The 15,909-nt window shown below is 38.8% G+C and overlaps 1 protein-coding gene across 5 annotated transcripts in view; it reads left to right on the forward strand.

Moving 5' to 3' along the window:
- Window positions 1-15,909, forward strand: part of PIK3CB (phosphatidylinositol-4,5-bisphosphate 3-kinase catalytic subunit beta) — an 85,691-nt gene that overhangs the window by 14,930 nt on the left and 54,852 nt on the right. For all 5 annotated transcript variants that reach the window (XM_081328912.1, XM_081328916.1, XM_081328914.1 and 2 more), the window contains exons 2-6: window positions 627-738; window positions 7,505-7,588; window positions 8,789-8,972; window positions 9,811-10,036; window positions 12,034-12,257. In XM_081328912.1, coding sequence (XP_081185038.1) covers window positions 8,820-8,972; window positions 9,811-10,036; window positions 12,034-12,257 — 603 coding nt within the window. In that variant the 5' untranslated portion in view covers window positions 627-738; window positions 7,505-7,588; window positions 8,789-8,819. The remainder of the gene's footprint in view (window positions 1-626; window positions 739-7,504; window positions 7,589-8,788; window positions 8,973-9,810; window positions 10,037-12,033; window positions 12,258-15,909) is intronic.

The raw sequence follows: 15,909 nt of genomic DNA on the forward strand, positions 1-15,909 counted from the left end.
TTTCCCTTAGCCATTATACTATATTGGCTGTCATTTCTGGATGGATGTCAGATTGGGGAAGACAGCAGTACAGCTGTTTTGGCATAGTAGTAATGACCTGGCATTTCATGTCTTTCACTGTGGATAGTTGGCAAATACAAGTGTTGCTTTCCTTCTCTTGTCCTTTCCAGTTTTTTAAAGTTATCTCTTATGCTTCCAAGGAAATAAAGAAACCAAATAGAAAGCTGGAAAAAATAGAGATGAAGATGATTCCTTTTAATTCCATGTTTATGTTTGTGTTTCTTTAAAAGGAAGAAACATAAATCTCACAATTCTTTCCTATATTGTTTCAAGGAGTTAAAAAAGTTGGATAGAAAAATCACCAACATCTATTTAAAACAGATTAAGTTCAGGGCTTTCAATTGCAAAGTGGTCTAATATTGATTTTTTTTCAGGGAATATTTTTGGAATATTGGAATTATTATGTACTAGAGATGTGAGCTCATATGGTATCATGATATGAAGTATACATTGTGTACATTTCAATTTGCAATTAATTGGAAATGAGCATAGAGCTAATATATTTGATGATTCAAATACCTTCTCTTCAAATATGCCATTTTATTCTTCTTCTTTTTTTGGAACAGCTCTGGCATCCAGTGCATCTTTCCAAGAAAACCAAGAGAAAAGATGGTTTGCACAAATAAGCTTACATGGCCAGAATTACTTTGAATGAATTCTGAACAGAAAAGCAACAATGTAAGTTATTTCTGTTAAAATTACAATTTCATAAGCATATGCCCAAAGGAGAGAATTTTGATTGGTTTTTTCAGCATTTTTAATATATTTTTTATTTCACTTTTATTATTTTTATAAGTAACTCAAGGTGGCAAACATACTTAAATACTCCTTCCTCCACCTATTTTCCACACAACAACAATCCTGGGACGTGAATTACGCTAAGTGTGAATGACTGGCCCAAAGTCACCCAGCTGGCTTGCATGCCTAAGGCAGAACTAGAACTCCCAATTTCCTGGTTTCTAGCCTAGTTCCTTAAACACAAGACTAAACTACATTGTAATACATAATGAGGTGAAAATGCGAATGATTCCCCTCATATCATATTTTCAATCAACTGGGCATCTATGTAACTGAAGTGAAAAGGTGGAAAAGACTGTCCAAACTTGTTTTAAGAAGTAAAGTGTGGAGTTCTTTCATGATGGCTTTACTAGTCAAAGTGAGTAGTAAATGATTGTAATTATGTGGAGAAATAAATACCAGTTAATAAAAGAGCTCATTCCAAGGATTATTTTCCTAATTTATATATATAAAACACTTCTATTTAAATTAAAGTTAAGGAACTGGAGGCATTAGGATTCATCCAAACCTTCTACTTATTATATGAGATACATTAATATATCAAATACATTAAAATATAATCTAGGTATATATTAGAACACATATAAACAGTTTTTAATTGCTTTCAAAAGCTAGATGTTGCATTAATCAGTACTGAAATGTTTGTATGATAATTCTTTTATTTTTCAATTATTTGAAAGGGCAGGAAAGCTTGTATAAGAATATAAGACATATCTACTAAATAGGCTATTATTGTCTCTAATGAAGATTAGATTACTGCAAGTTTAGACCTGGGAAAGAGCTGAAATTTTCTTTGTTAATGTAACTATAACAATTAAGCAATATCTTATCTTATATGGGCCCACAAAATTCACTAATATCCTTGTTCACAAATCTACTTCCAACTCTACAAACTGGAGATGCTACGTTCATATGTGCCAGACCAATACATACCGTAATTTGTTTTGGCTCAGTGAGTATATGAATCCAGTAGCATTAGATACAAACTATGCAGGAATTAGTAATTCAGCTATATCTAAAAATTATGGATTTTCCAAATTTAATATAAATGATAACAAAAGTAGCTTATATTTTTCAGCATGATTCTGTTTCAAAATTTATCTCACCTGTTTACTACAAGGATGAAATGTGAATGCACACTGACATCTTTGCAAGGCAGAAGTACAATGTAAATATGAGGTAAACATAAGTCACTTTCAATCATCTGGACAACCACTGTCACTGATTTTAAAACCAGCTGAATGCTGATTTTAAAAATATATTCCAGTGTGTTGGCAAAGAAAGGTGAGATGCCAGTTTGCCTTCTAGGTCTGTATGTGACAGTGGCAAATCTCATATAATATATTTTTCACACCAATATAAATCTTTTTTTATATTTTTGAAATCTCATCTTGAGGAATATCATTTAAAACAGCATTTGTCAAGAAATCCACAGCCCTATGTAAAAAATTAAAAATGTTACTCATGTCTACTGCAGAACTTTGCTTAAAATTACTTATAAAAATCACTGTAGCATAGATTGGAAAACTGTTTTGCTAGTCTTATAGGAACAAAGCTATTCAGAGGGTGAAAGCCAACGTCATATAGTAACTAATACACAAGACTTGGATATTAATAATGAATGAAATATTTGTGGCTCTTTCTATCACATGGAAATCAAGAGTTCTTGGCTGATGATAATTGGTTTATTGTTGAAGTGCTGCATTTTTGCACACTGCACCTAATTTTTATGTAAATAAAATTGGCAAACAAATTCAAATAAGGGTTTAAATCCACCTACTGAATGTAACTAGATGGTGGCCACATACAGTTTAACAATGATCCTTTATTTGATGAAAACTTCCGTGAGTAGGGAGACAGTTTTGATAGAATTATATTGTCACTAACGTTGAAACTATCCACTCAAAAAAAAAGGATTAAGCACTCCCTGCACTTCTGTTTTCAGTCAAAACATCTTCATACAGCGACATTTCTTTCTAATTCAATGGGAGGCCTTACCATGGAAAAATCAGTTTATCCCTTTGCTTTTACTAGATTTGGGGAAAGCTCTGTGATATATTAATGCTTATTAGCTGTGATTAATAGTAAGTATGTATTCCCCAATTATTCTACCCCTCTCATTGTGGTGGGGATGGTCTTTCTGGGAGGAATGAGCAAAGAATACTAATAGTGTATGCATAATACATAATCAATAGCTAAGGCATCACACTTGCTCACCTAAACCAAACAGGCACATACAGTATAATGGACAACAGCAATACAATACAAGAAGATGCTTCAAGTAACTGATCTCGTAGACAACAGAAAAGGCATAATTTCCATACAATAAGGGAGAAGCAATGGAAATCCACTACTGTATTTTAACCAAAAAAAACCCTCTCCTTGGATAGATGTGGCTAGATTAAAACTTTCATGGCATCTGGTTGCTGACCTTATCATACAGGAAAAGAAAATCTGAAGCCCCAAAGAGAATTACAATTGACACATGGAACGTAAGAAGCATGTACATGAAAAAGCTAGACACAATGAAAGATGAAACAAATTGGTTAAACTTTGGCATCTCAGGCATTAGTGGACTGAAATGGACTGGAACTGTGCACTTTCAGAAGATCATACTGTTTACTATTAGGACATGAAAAGTTAGGGAAAAGTGGCATTGCTTCCATAGGTAGGAAAAATATAGCAGATAGTACTTGCTGGAATGCAGTCACTGCATACACTCATTGTAACTGCAAGAGAAGGAAGGCCAACTTAAAAGCAGTTTGGATTGATTATAAGAAGGCATTTGACTCCCTGCCATATGATTGGATAATCAAGTGCCTAAAAATAACAGGGGTCAGTAGAAATATCACAAGCTTTGTGCAAAGATCAATGGCACAAAACTCACTATCACCACTACTTTTTGTCATTGCATTGATTCGTTGTCAACAATACTGAACAAATCAGTCCATGGCTATCAAGCATCAAAAATCATCAGCAAGACTATCACACATCATTTACATGGACGATCTAAAGCTATATGGAAAAACACCATCTGAAATAGAATAACTGCTCAATACTAGTTGTTTATATAATCAAGATATTGCCATAGGGTTTGGACTGTACAGATGTGCCAACCCTACCATCAATAGGGGAAAAATAGTGAAGACTGAAGGAATCAAGATGCCCTATGGAAGTAACTTCAAGAACCTGGATGAGGAAGATCATTATAAATATCTGGCGATCCTTCAGACTTAAAGCATCAAGCACACTGAAGTCAAGGTTAGTGAATACATTATGAAAGTGAAGATTTTAAAATACAAACTCAGTACAGCAAAGACCATCAAGGTAATTCCAGACATTAGACACAGCTGGAATAGCAGACTGGACTCAAGCAGAACTAGAAACCTTGGATAGGCAGACAAGAAAAATAATGAGAATGAATCATACCTTTCATCTATGAGCAAAATTGAAAGACACTTACCATGGAAAATAGGTGGCTGTCGAATGTTGCAAATACACCAGAGTGCTGAAGACAAAGGAAACTGGAAGAATATATATCTGATGAACAGTAAAGAAGAATCATTGAAGTTAGTATACCATGAAGGCATATTAAATCCCATAAGGTCCCATAAATAAATAAATAGATAGATAGATAGATAGATAGATAGATAGATAGATAGATAGATAGATAGATAGATAGATAGATAGATAAATAAATAAATAAATACGGACAAGGCCTACCAAAAAAGAACAAATGAAAAATAGAAAAGAGACATGGCAATGGTTATTTTTTTATTTATTTATTTTAATTCCATTTATATCCCGCCCTTCTCCGAAGACTCGGCAGCTTACAAGCTTAGCAGTAGCCTTCATTCTATGTATATGCCTGCTTGTTAGGGCTTTCACACACACCCCAAGCGGCATTATTACAAAGTCAGCTTAATTGCCCCCAACAATCTGGGTCCTCATTTTACCTACCTCGGAAGGATGGAAGGCTGAGTCAACCTTGAGCCTGGTGGGATGCGAACCTGCACTAATTGCAGGCAGCTGGTGTTACTTAAGGAGGCATTAGCCCACTGCTCCACCAAGGCTCCTTTTACATTGCCAATATACACACACCAAACAACTAGCAGGCAAAGCAGATAACAATGAGATCTGGCAAAGACAAAGAGCAGGAAAGTTAAAGAAACAGAGAGAGAGAGATTAATTCTGGCTGCACAACGCTAAGCCTAAAGCAGATGTATACAAAGCCAGAACTGAGAAGACAGCAACAGACAAAAAAACGTCACCTCTGCAAAGAAGCTGAAGAAACAGGGACCACCTAGTTAGTTGCTGCAAAATGTTTGCACACATTAACTACAAACAAACATGGTATGACAAGTAATAAAAAGGGTGCGTTAGAATGTCTGCAAAAAATATCATTTACTTGCAAGCAAGAATGGTTGGATCACAACATACTATAGATAAAAGTAATACAAAATGAAGAAGCTAAAGTGCTCTGGGACTTTGTAATTCAATCAGATCAGCACCTGCTCCAGAACCCCAGACTTAACCATTATTGATCAAGAAGACAAAAAAAGTTTGGATAGAGGACATAGTAGTACCTGGAAAGAGCAGAAGAGAAAGAACTGGATAAAAAAACGCAAAATGCAAACACCTGCAAAAAGAAGTAGAATGACTGCGGCAAAAGAAGGCAAAAATAGTGCCAATAGGAATCGGCACCTTGGATGAAATCTCAAAACATATGTGGTACCACTTGAACTTGGCATTAACAAAATCCCCACCAGTCAATTGCAAAAGGCAGCTTTATGTCAAATAGTTTACATCCCGCACCATTCAAAATGTGCCTATTCCAGATTTTTTATCCACCTCAGCAGGTGGATAAAAATGCAATCTACATTCTTTCAGTTTTTGAAAAATGTAGGAGTTGCACAATGTGGTCTGGATTATAGATAGTCCTCGACTTACAACAGTTTGTTTAGTGACCAAAGTTAAACAGTACTGAAAAAAGTGACATGACCTTTTTTCATACTTAACGAACTTTGCAGTATCCCCATGATCATTTGGATGCTCGACAGCTGATTCATGATGGTCATAGTGTCCCCAGGGCCATGTCATGTCCTTTTGCAACCTTCTGACAAGTCAAGTCAACGTGGAAGCCAGATTCACTTAACAACCAGGACGCTACTTTAACAACTGCAGTGATTCACTTAAGAACTGTGGCAAGAAAGGTCATAAAATAGGGCAAATTTCACCTAACAAATGTCTTGCTTAACAACTGCAATTGTGATCGTACGTCGAGGACTACCTGTATATGATAGATGGAATAAGATAGTGAAATCCAACTTTGTAATATTTACATATAATATGATCATCTGCTTCATCCCTGATCATACAAATCAGCTCTTTGAGGTTCATCATTTTTTTCTTTTCTTTTTTTGTGCCCAGGGATATGCAAAACTCACATCAATACAGTCATCCTCATAAGTAACCTGCATTTGGTGGTGAATTTCAGTTGGGGAGTCTTCTTTGGCTGTGACAATTCAGTGGCAGCATCTTTCTTAAATCACACCAAGTTATCACAGGCTTCTATTTTACAATGAATAGCAACACAAAGAACAGATGCTAAAGAACATGTCACAGCTTCTGGAATATCAGTAGTGACATCTGTTGATGGGATGTAGCATTGGAGACACTAATGTTCATTCAACCCTCATGTCTGCGGAGATTCTCAGTCATCCAGGTCATGGTTGCTCCAAAGGTGCTTTTTCAGGAGGCAAATGGACTTTCTTTAGCTATGCCTTTTGGGATTAACACCCTTTGAATGGTGAGGGAGTATGAAACAGATTTCCAGAAAACATTGCAGAGTATAGGAACCATTTGTGTTTCAGTTTGAGATATAGAGAACACAAACTCATCCCCAACAGTTTGTGCCTGTCTTCAGCAGTGAAGGGACAGAAAACATCCTGCAGCCAAGAAGGCTCCACACACATCTGCACCACTTGGGTGACCCTGAGGACATAGGTAAATGTCCAAATGGTCTCAGTGACTCTCTAAAAGAATGCAAATGACCAGCTATCTGCAAGGAACATAAATCCTTCCATTCCCCACCATCCAGTCAGAGCTGAAGAAGCTTCTTGGATGAGAAATGAAACATCTTCAAAGAAAAACAAGAAGTCCAGTTGCCTCCTGAAAAGCACCTTTGGGACATTCAACCTTCATATTGTGATAGCAGCCTGCATTGTGAACTACAGTTCATTGGCGACTTGAGCATAATAATAAATAATGCTTTCCTGTTCCTCTAACCAGTGCTCATGTTAGCTATTCTAAAGGCATTATATCATTGTTTTTTTACAGCTAGTGAGCTATATTTAATGCTTACTGTTAATAGGATGATTGAAAAGCTAATCAAGGACTGTTTAAAGGGGAAAAGAGAACAATGGCAAAAGCTTCCAATTTTTATTTATTTATTAATCAAATTTATATGGCTGCCTACTGCACTGAAGGCAACCCTCAGTGGCACATAAAAATGGATTACAATCATTGACAAAAATAGCTTCGTAAAAATGGAATGCTAATGTTATATATAATATTAAAATGTGATAAGATTTTTCTGGTATATTTATATCTATATTTACACTAAATACTTAATTTGTCTTGGTAGCTGGATTCCTTGGACACAGTGGCTGCATATGGGCATAATATTAAGCTAGTGGTAATGCCTGGCTGACTTTATCAAGATTTAAAGGTAAGCAGAGGCAGGCTTGGTTGGTGTTTGAATGGAAAACCTCCAAGGAATACCAAGGAATAGGCTAAACTGGAAAGTCAAAAAGCTTCTCATAGTAGTAGAAGATAGTAGTAGACCACTTCTGTACCTGTACATTTCTGTGAAGTCGCCAGCAGCTGACCTTGGCTTAAAAGGAGACGTTAGTGCAGCCTCTTCTAGCATATCTAAAGGGTACCAGACTGGGAAAAGTGCTTCTGTGTGAATAAGTCTTGAATCCTTTCTCCTGTTTCTTCTTTTAATTAAGCCATGAGGAAGAGAGTAAAAGAATGGTTTTCCTTTTGAACTAAGTAGAGTTTGCCATATAATTCTATCTGTGACAAATGGTGATTTAACTAAGTTGAGTTTAAGGAGCTCATTTCAATTACTTGCTTGAATAATTTCATCTAGGTAGCTTGTTTGAGCCACTGTAAAGCTACCTATAGTTTGGATAGTTAAAAATGGAAGTCAGTGGTTGCAGACAACTATCTACATTGGAAGAGAGTGAGTGAGTATTTGAAAAATTAGAATTGGAGGATAATTCTCAAGCAGCAGTAATGTTTGTATTTCCGAATTGTAGGCATTCATTTTATTTTATTTTAAAAGATATCTAGAATTTCTTGTAAAATAAATACTTAAATGTAAATATTACAAATAATGTTCAGGTGAACATGAGTCCCAAACAACTTTACTTAAATAATAAGGCTAGTTCCTTTATGATCCTGGATTTGTTCTTCATTTACAAATTCTAGATTACTTGAAATTACAGGGACAAAGTACTAAGTAAAGCATGTTAGATTCTTCAGCAGCTTACCTTATCAAGAGAAGACAAGTATAGCAACTGTCTTTTGCACACCTGGCCAAACAGGACCAGGCGTTGTAAGTTGTTAAATGGAAAACCATCAAGGAGTAGTAGACTAAAGGCTAAACGGCAAAGTTTAAAAATATCCAAGACAATGACAAGCAATTTCTGTGTTACTGCCAAGAAAGGTTTGTGGTTGTGTACTCAACAGTAGTTGAGAACATCTTAAGGGTACCCTTACATGTTCATAGAATTCATTCATTATGAGGCTGCTTCTACTAGGATTTGATTTATAATTCTGTAAATTTTTGTTCCATTTTTTCAAGCTGATCTGAGGGATGAAAAAAAAATTCAGCTTGCTCCATCTTGGTTTTTCTTTTTAGGTCCATGTGGTTATGATATTTAAAATCTATAATGCCTCCTGCCATGGCAGATATCCTGGACATCTGGGCAGTAGATTCACACATAGCAGCTGATAGCTCAATCTCTGTGGATTGCCTGCTTCCCACTGGAATTTACATCAGTCTAGATGTTCCTCGTGATGCCACTATTTGTCATATCAAACAGGTAAAATGCTGCTTAGTTATTTATATAATTTTAATTGAAACACATTTTCTGAATATTTTTACTTAGTGTTTTTACTAGGTAACATTCTTAATATGAGTTATTAAGACATTTTTAAGAGCAGATACCTTTTTTCCCCCTGTTAGGGCATAATTCAATTATTTTCATGAAACATCTGGTAAGTATTGAATATAATAAATAAATATTTTGAACAGAAAACAATCCCAATGTACTCCTTAAAAAAGAATCAATAGTTGCTGTGCTGAACCCCCTGTATCTTTAGGACCATGCCTGCTTAGCCAACTCTGTCTTCCATTACCTAAATTATAAATGTACATCTCTGTTTGGTACTGAAAATGGCTGGGCACATTTATTCTATTTGTATGGAAATAAGTCTAATGATTGATTAATAGAGATTATACATTTGGCTTGGAATTGATTTTTGCTTTAATAGTTAGCCAACCCAGCTTAATAGTTTGAAAAACTTATCATAGAGATCACAAAAGAACCAACTTGGAGAAAAAAGGTCTTCCTTAGAACTTTCTGGATGAATATAAATGATATATCTTTTTTGTTCCTGAAAGGCTGTTCTAGAATACTTATTGTAGTAGAATGAACTAGTTTTCTCTTAAGCTCAATATACCAACACACTGAAATTTGATGCATTTGTTGTTCTTTGAGGGCTTGAATCAGCTGGATTTGATTTAAGGATGTTTGTTTATGATAGAGTTTGTGCTTGCAAGAATAGGAAATGAACTAATGCTGAATTTAAATTGAAAAAAATTACTTTTCAATGAATCAATTGGAGCATTCTGTTACCACAATTTGGTCTTATTTGCAGCTACTATGGAAACAAGCACACAGCTATCCTCTATTTCATCTTCTTCTGGAGATTGATTCATATATGTTCTCCTGTGTGAACCAAACAGCAGTACGTGAGGAACTGGAGGATGAAACCCGAAGACTCTGTGATATTAGACCATTTCTTCCTGTTCTCCAGTTAATTACAAGAAGCTGTGATCCAGGAGAAAAGTTAGACTCTAAAATAGGTGTTCTCATAGGAAAAGGTAAATGTCCATGTTCTTGTTTTAGGGATAAGGCACTAGAGGCACATTAACTTGAGGTGAATTGAAGCAAGATAATGATATTTTTATTTTACACTAGATAATCCATGACCTTTTGGGTCATCCTTTCAGGGATATTTTCTTACCTAAACAGAGAAATAGAATGACCACTGGTGGGCATAAAAACAGTGGGAGCAAGAGTGCCTTCCAACTTCCTGTGGGCTTCCCCACTGCTTTTGCTGGAAAGCTGGCAAGGACTATAGAAAACAACTACTACTTCTCCTTGGCTGGATTGCAGAACTGCATGTCACTTTGCTGAGGGGATAAATGGAGTCATGGACCATGAGAAAAATGGTACTCCGCTCCCTGTCCCAGCGTGTTCCAAGAGTTCCCTCCCTCCAAGGAGGAAGAGGGCTTAGCCATAGATCACCAGGACTCTTCAGACAGCCCTACCCCACCGGCAGGCATCTGAGTTGCTCCCTCACCATCCATCACCATTAAGAGATTTCAGATTTCAACTTCAGTTTCAAAGCAACCAATTGGTTTCTCAGTCTTTGCCATTAGCTATTGGGTATAGGGAGGCAGAGGGAGGGCGAAGATATGACTCTCCCATCTTTCCTTGCATAATGCAATCTCGATTTCTGGAAAGTATACATTGTGGCACTGAAGTGGCCACAACTTTCCAAAATTCCATTCCCACAGGAGTCATGGTTCCACCATTCTGTAAGTAAATAAATTGTAACTTCAAAAATTTACATAATGTCTCTAAATAAATATTAAATTGTAGTTTTAAATAAATATACAAATAGCTTTGTCAGTATTTTCCAGAATGATCAACATAGGAATTTGTAGATCAGCATGTATGAAATCCATTTCAATTTTGCATATATGCAGCCATAAATCTGTTGTCAGATTTTGAAATCATACTATTATTTGTTTGGGTTTTTAAAGATATATCTTATTTATTTATTGCTAAGAGCTGCATTAAGCCTAGAAAATTTGGAGAGCAGACATGTTCTAACTTGCATAAGAGTTTGAAAATTCTGAACTGGGTCAGTTTAAACAATATTGTTCAACTTCTTTAGCTCTCCTTTTCCTCCATCCTGTTGCACTTTATACACAAATATAAGAGCCAAGAGCCTTGGTGGAGCAGTGGGCTAATGCCTCCTTAAGTAACACCAGCTGCCTGCAATTAGTGCAGGTTCGCATCCCACCAGGCTCAAGGTTGACTCAGCCTTCCATCCTTCGAGGTAGGTAAAATGAGGACCCAGATTGTTGGGGGCAATTAAGCTGACTTTGTAATAATGCCGCTTGGGGTATGTGTGAAAGCCCTAATAAGCAGGCATATACATAGAATGAAGGCTACTGCTAAGCTTGTAAGCCACCCTGAGTCTTCGGAGAAGGGCGGGATATAAATGGAATTAAAAAAATATATCCTCTTCTCATTTAGCGACTGCAATTCATTTCCTAAATTGGATGTAAAATGGTCGCCAGGCGAACAGAGAAAGATGCGTGAAGATCTCTGGTTTCTGCTGTCCCATTTCAATAAACTTCTCTTGTACAGCTGTGCCAGCATTACTCTCACTCTACATGCATTGTAGTCAGGTCCATGAAATTAGTTATTAGTGCATGCATTAGTATTACCAAATACAATTACCATTGTATTTGCAAACTCTAATTAACCAAGGTAGCTGCTAAACGAGTTGTTATAGACAGAAGTGTAAAATGTACATATTGTATATTTAAAAAATTACCCTACAAATGATTAAATATGCATTATAACCAACCTTTGAGTAGGTATAAAGAAAATAATGTAATTTTATAGTGATGAAAAGCTTTAATCTTCAAGCTTCATGGATTGTAAAAGGTCCTTAGTATGTGATTTCATAAATGTTCATATATTAAATGGCCTTTAATGATTATAATAATCAGTAAGTATGTACAGTAAAATACATCTAGCTTTAATGCTGCTGGTTTTTTTTAACAAAAAAAAATTCCAGGCCTCCATGAATTTGATGCCCTACAGGACCCAGAAATCAAAGAATTCCGGATTAAGATGCGACAAATTAGTGAAGAGAAAATGCAATCACTGATGGGATTATCTTTGATGAATTGGTTAAAGCACACATATCCACCAGAATTAGAACCAGCAATCCAGGACAACTTCCAGGATAAACTTTATGGCGGCAATATTGTTGTGGCTGTTCATTATGAGAACTCTCAGGTAGGGTTCTTAATCTAATTTGCAGTTTTTTCTATCCTTTAAATAATTTTCACTAAATGTGAACGATTTAATGAGCATACTTTGTGTTTCTGAAAGAGTGGTCCCTTTATTGTATTATTCTTTAGAGGCAGCTATTATTTTAAAACCAAAAACAGTTTTAAGATCTAATGTGATACGGCATTGCAGTTGATTGAGAACAAACATGATAATTCTATGAGTGAATTTATGTATTTTACATTTTGTTAAGTCCAGAATCTTTGTTAAGTTGGATGACATCAATACCCAATAAATTACATGGATGATTTCGTATCCTACTCCTTTCATCTTCCTTTTTTAAAAAAAATAAATACCATTGTCTGGTACCATCTGAATTAACTGTTCTCCAGCATGATAGATGGAGAATCCATGAATGGGTTAACTCTGTCTTCTTGCCCAATTAGACTAAGTCAGTCAAACTTGCCATGCCTCTCCTGGGCCAGGATACCTCCCAGTCATGACTTAGTCTGTGCCCAGAATAGACGTGGTGATTTTGGCTCCCAGAAATCTTGCTGAATCATCTCTTCTGAGTAATTGAGCAGGTCATATATGTATAAAGGTAAAGGTACATGTGTGCTAGTTGTTTCTAACTCTAGGGGCCGGTGCTCATCTCCGTTTCAAAGCCGAAGAGCCAGCGCTTGTCCGAGGACGTCTCCGTGGTCATGTGGCCAGCATGACTAGACGCCAAAGGCGCACAGAACGCTGTTACCTTCCCACCGTAGTGGTCCCTATTTTTCTACTTGCATTTTTACGTGCTTTCGAACTGCTAGGTTGGCAGAAGCTGGGACGAGTAACAGGCACTCACTCTGTTATGCGGCACTCGGGATTCGACCTGCCAAACTGCCGAACTTCTGATTGACAAGTTCAGCGTCTTAACCCACTGAGCCACCGCATCCCGTGTATGTATAGTTGCTAGTTGCAGCCGCCATTTTAAATTCTGGCTTACGAGCAGCCTCTTCATCAGAAAGCCTCTGCTGCCTTTTTCAGCGTGCATCAGCGGCATGTGAAGACTCTCAGAACTGCCTGCCTTCTCTCCTGAATTAAGGGGAAAGGACAGGTTGCTTCTCTTTTTTCACTACCAGCAGTAGCGGCCACTATTTTGGGTGCCACGGTCGCATTGCTTTTACTCTGAAAAGACTTGTGCAGCCTTCTTTGCTAGCTTCTGAGAAGGGGGGTAGATTTCAGGCCCCCCCCAAAAAAAACCACTACAGAGTTCAAAGGTGTTGGTCCCTGAGCCTCTAGTCAGTTCACAGGGGTCCTTTTTCAGGCTCCTCCTCTCACAATCATTGCAGAGGGTTCTGAGTTCAGATCCCTTCTGACTGTAGCACAATCATTGTTTGCCTTGCCCAAAACCTTTCAAAGTGGATGATCAAGTACAGGAGGCTTCAGCTGTAGCTCTAGGCCTCAACCTAGCTGTCTCATTGTCAATTCAAACAGAAGACGTGTGCTGGCCGTGCCATTCTTGGCCTTGCCGCCACCAACTAGGACCAGTGAGCTGGCTGTTTATCACTGAGGTGATCTGTCGCCACTAGGTTTCTACATGTGAGCTGGCTGTTATCACTGAGGTGAGCCGTCGCCACAGTAGACTTGGCCTGTGCTCCAAAGGTGATTCAACTAGTCTTAAGGCCATCAAGAGCTTTGCAGGTGTGCCAGTTATCCATTAAGTTGGGCCTGCAGCCACCATTGCCAAAGAGTACTTATTGATCCCTGGGATGCCATTCCCAGGTCCCTTATGGCCGAGGCACAACGGTTGGGCTCTTGGGCAGAGACCAACCTCTCATCACTCAGGGCCAAGCACATCTCAGGGGAGGCAAATCAGCAGGTGGGCTTTCTCATCAGGTCGACAGTGGATCATTCCGAATGGTGCCTGCATCCCGGTCTCTTCGAGGAGATATCGGAGAGGTTTGGTCGGCCGGTACTGGATCTGTTCGCTTCTCCAGCGAATTCCCAGCTTCTGAGGTTTTTCTCCTGGTTCCCCTCTCCGGGGGCAGAGGGAACAGATGCCCTCCACAGCCCTTGGCCTGGGGGCTTGCTGTATGCCTTTCCACCTCTCCCTGTGATCCCGGCAGTCATCCACAAGTTACTGCAAGAGCAGGCAGAGGTGATACTTGTTGCACCACACTGGCCAAGACGGCCGTGCTTTGCCGACCTCATGAGTCTGTCAATCTCTTCCCTGTGGAGGATTCCTCCAGATCGCATTTCACTCAGCCAGGGGGCTCTGCATCATTCAGAACCCCAGTGGCTCCAGTTGACTGCCTGGCACTTGAGCGGCAGCTCCTGACTCATGAGTCTTATTCATCGGAGGTAATTATGGTGACTCAGGCCTCCAGACGGCCTACAACAAACAGGATCTATGACTCCACTTGGAAGAGTTTCTGTAGTTGGTGTGCAAATAACCAATTAGATCTTTCGGCTGTTACTATCCTGACGATCTTGGACTATTTATTGTAGGGGGTCAACAAGGGCTTGGCACCCAATACCATCCACCAACAAGTAGCAGTTCTCTCCACCGTATTTACATGGGACAATTCAGAGGCATTGACTCAACACCCTATGGTACGCTCATTTCTCAAGGGAGCGACCAACACCAAGCCTCCAGTGGTTCACCGATATCCCACTTGGGATTAGTCACGGGTCTTGCAGGCCCTTACCTCTCCTTCATTGGAACCTATCAGGACCTGTACTCTGCGGTTCTTGACAATTAAGGTGGCCTTGATAGCCGTCACGTCGGCTAGATGCATTTCTGAATTGGCAGCTCTCTCTGTCAGACAGAACATGCGTTTTTCATGCTGACAGGGTGGTCCTTTGATTGGATCTCTCCTTTATTCCTAAGGTCAATACCTTGTTTCATAGAGTGCAGGAAGTCATTTTGCCAGATTTTTGTCCTCATCCATCTCATGCCTTGGAACAGCAATGGCACACTCTGGACGTCCGCAGGACTTTATGCCACTATATTAAGTGGACAGCGTCTTTTTGCAAGTCGGAAGCCCTCTTTGTTTCCTTTCAACCCTCTACTATGGGGCGGAAGGTTTCTGCCTCCACTATAGACATGTGGATCAGGGCTTGTATTGCAGGGGCATACCAATCTCATTCCCTGTCAATTCCCAGGCATATCACTGCTCATTCCACTCGTAGTGCTGCAAGTTCTGTGACCTAGGCGACACAGGCGTCCATTGAGGACATTTGTAGGGCGACGACATGGTCCTCGCCTTCCCCTTTCGTGAGGCATTATAACCTGGATAAGTTTGCCTCCGCAGACGCCTTCAACAGGTAGTGCCACAGAGTGGGACACAGGCCCAAAATGATTCCCTCCCATAGGGACAGGCAGCTTTGGTATGTTCCATTTGTGGATTCTCCATCTATCATGCTGGAGAAGGGGCGCTGTCTTACCTGAACACCTTTTCTCAGCATGATGATGGAGAATCCACACCCACTCCTTAGTGTCCATCAGGTCCTGTGTCAGGGGTATGGGAGCCAACACGTCAGACTGTCGTCATTTGCTTCACCTTCGTCATGACTGGGAGGTATCCTGGCTCAGGAGAGGTGTGGCAAGTTTGATTGACTTAGTCTAATTGGGCAGGAAGACAGTTAACCCGTTCGTGGATTCTCCATCATC

This window comes from Vipera berus, assembly GCF_964194415.1.
Source record: "Vipera berus genome assembly, chromosome: 5".
In the NCBI taxonomy this organism is placed as follows: Eukaryota; Metazoa; Chordata; class Lepidosauria; order Squamata; family Viperidae; genus Vipera; species Vipera berus.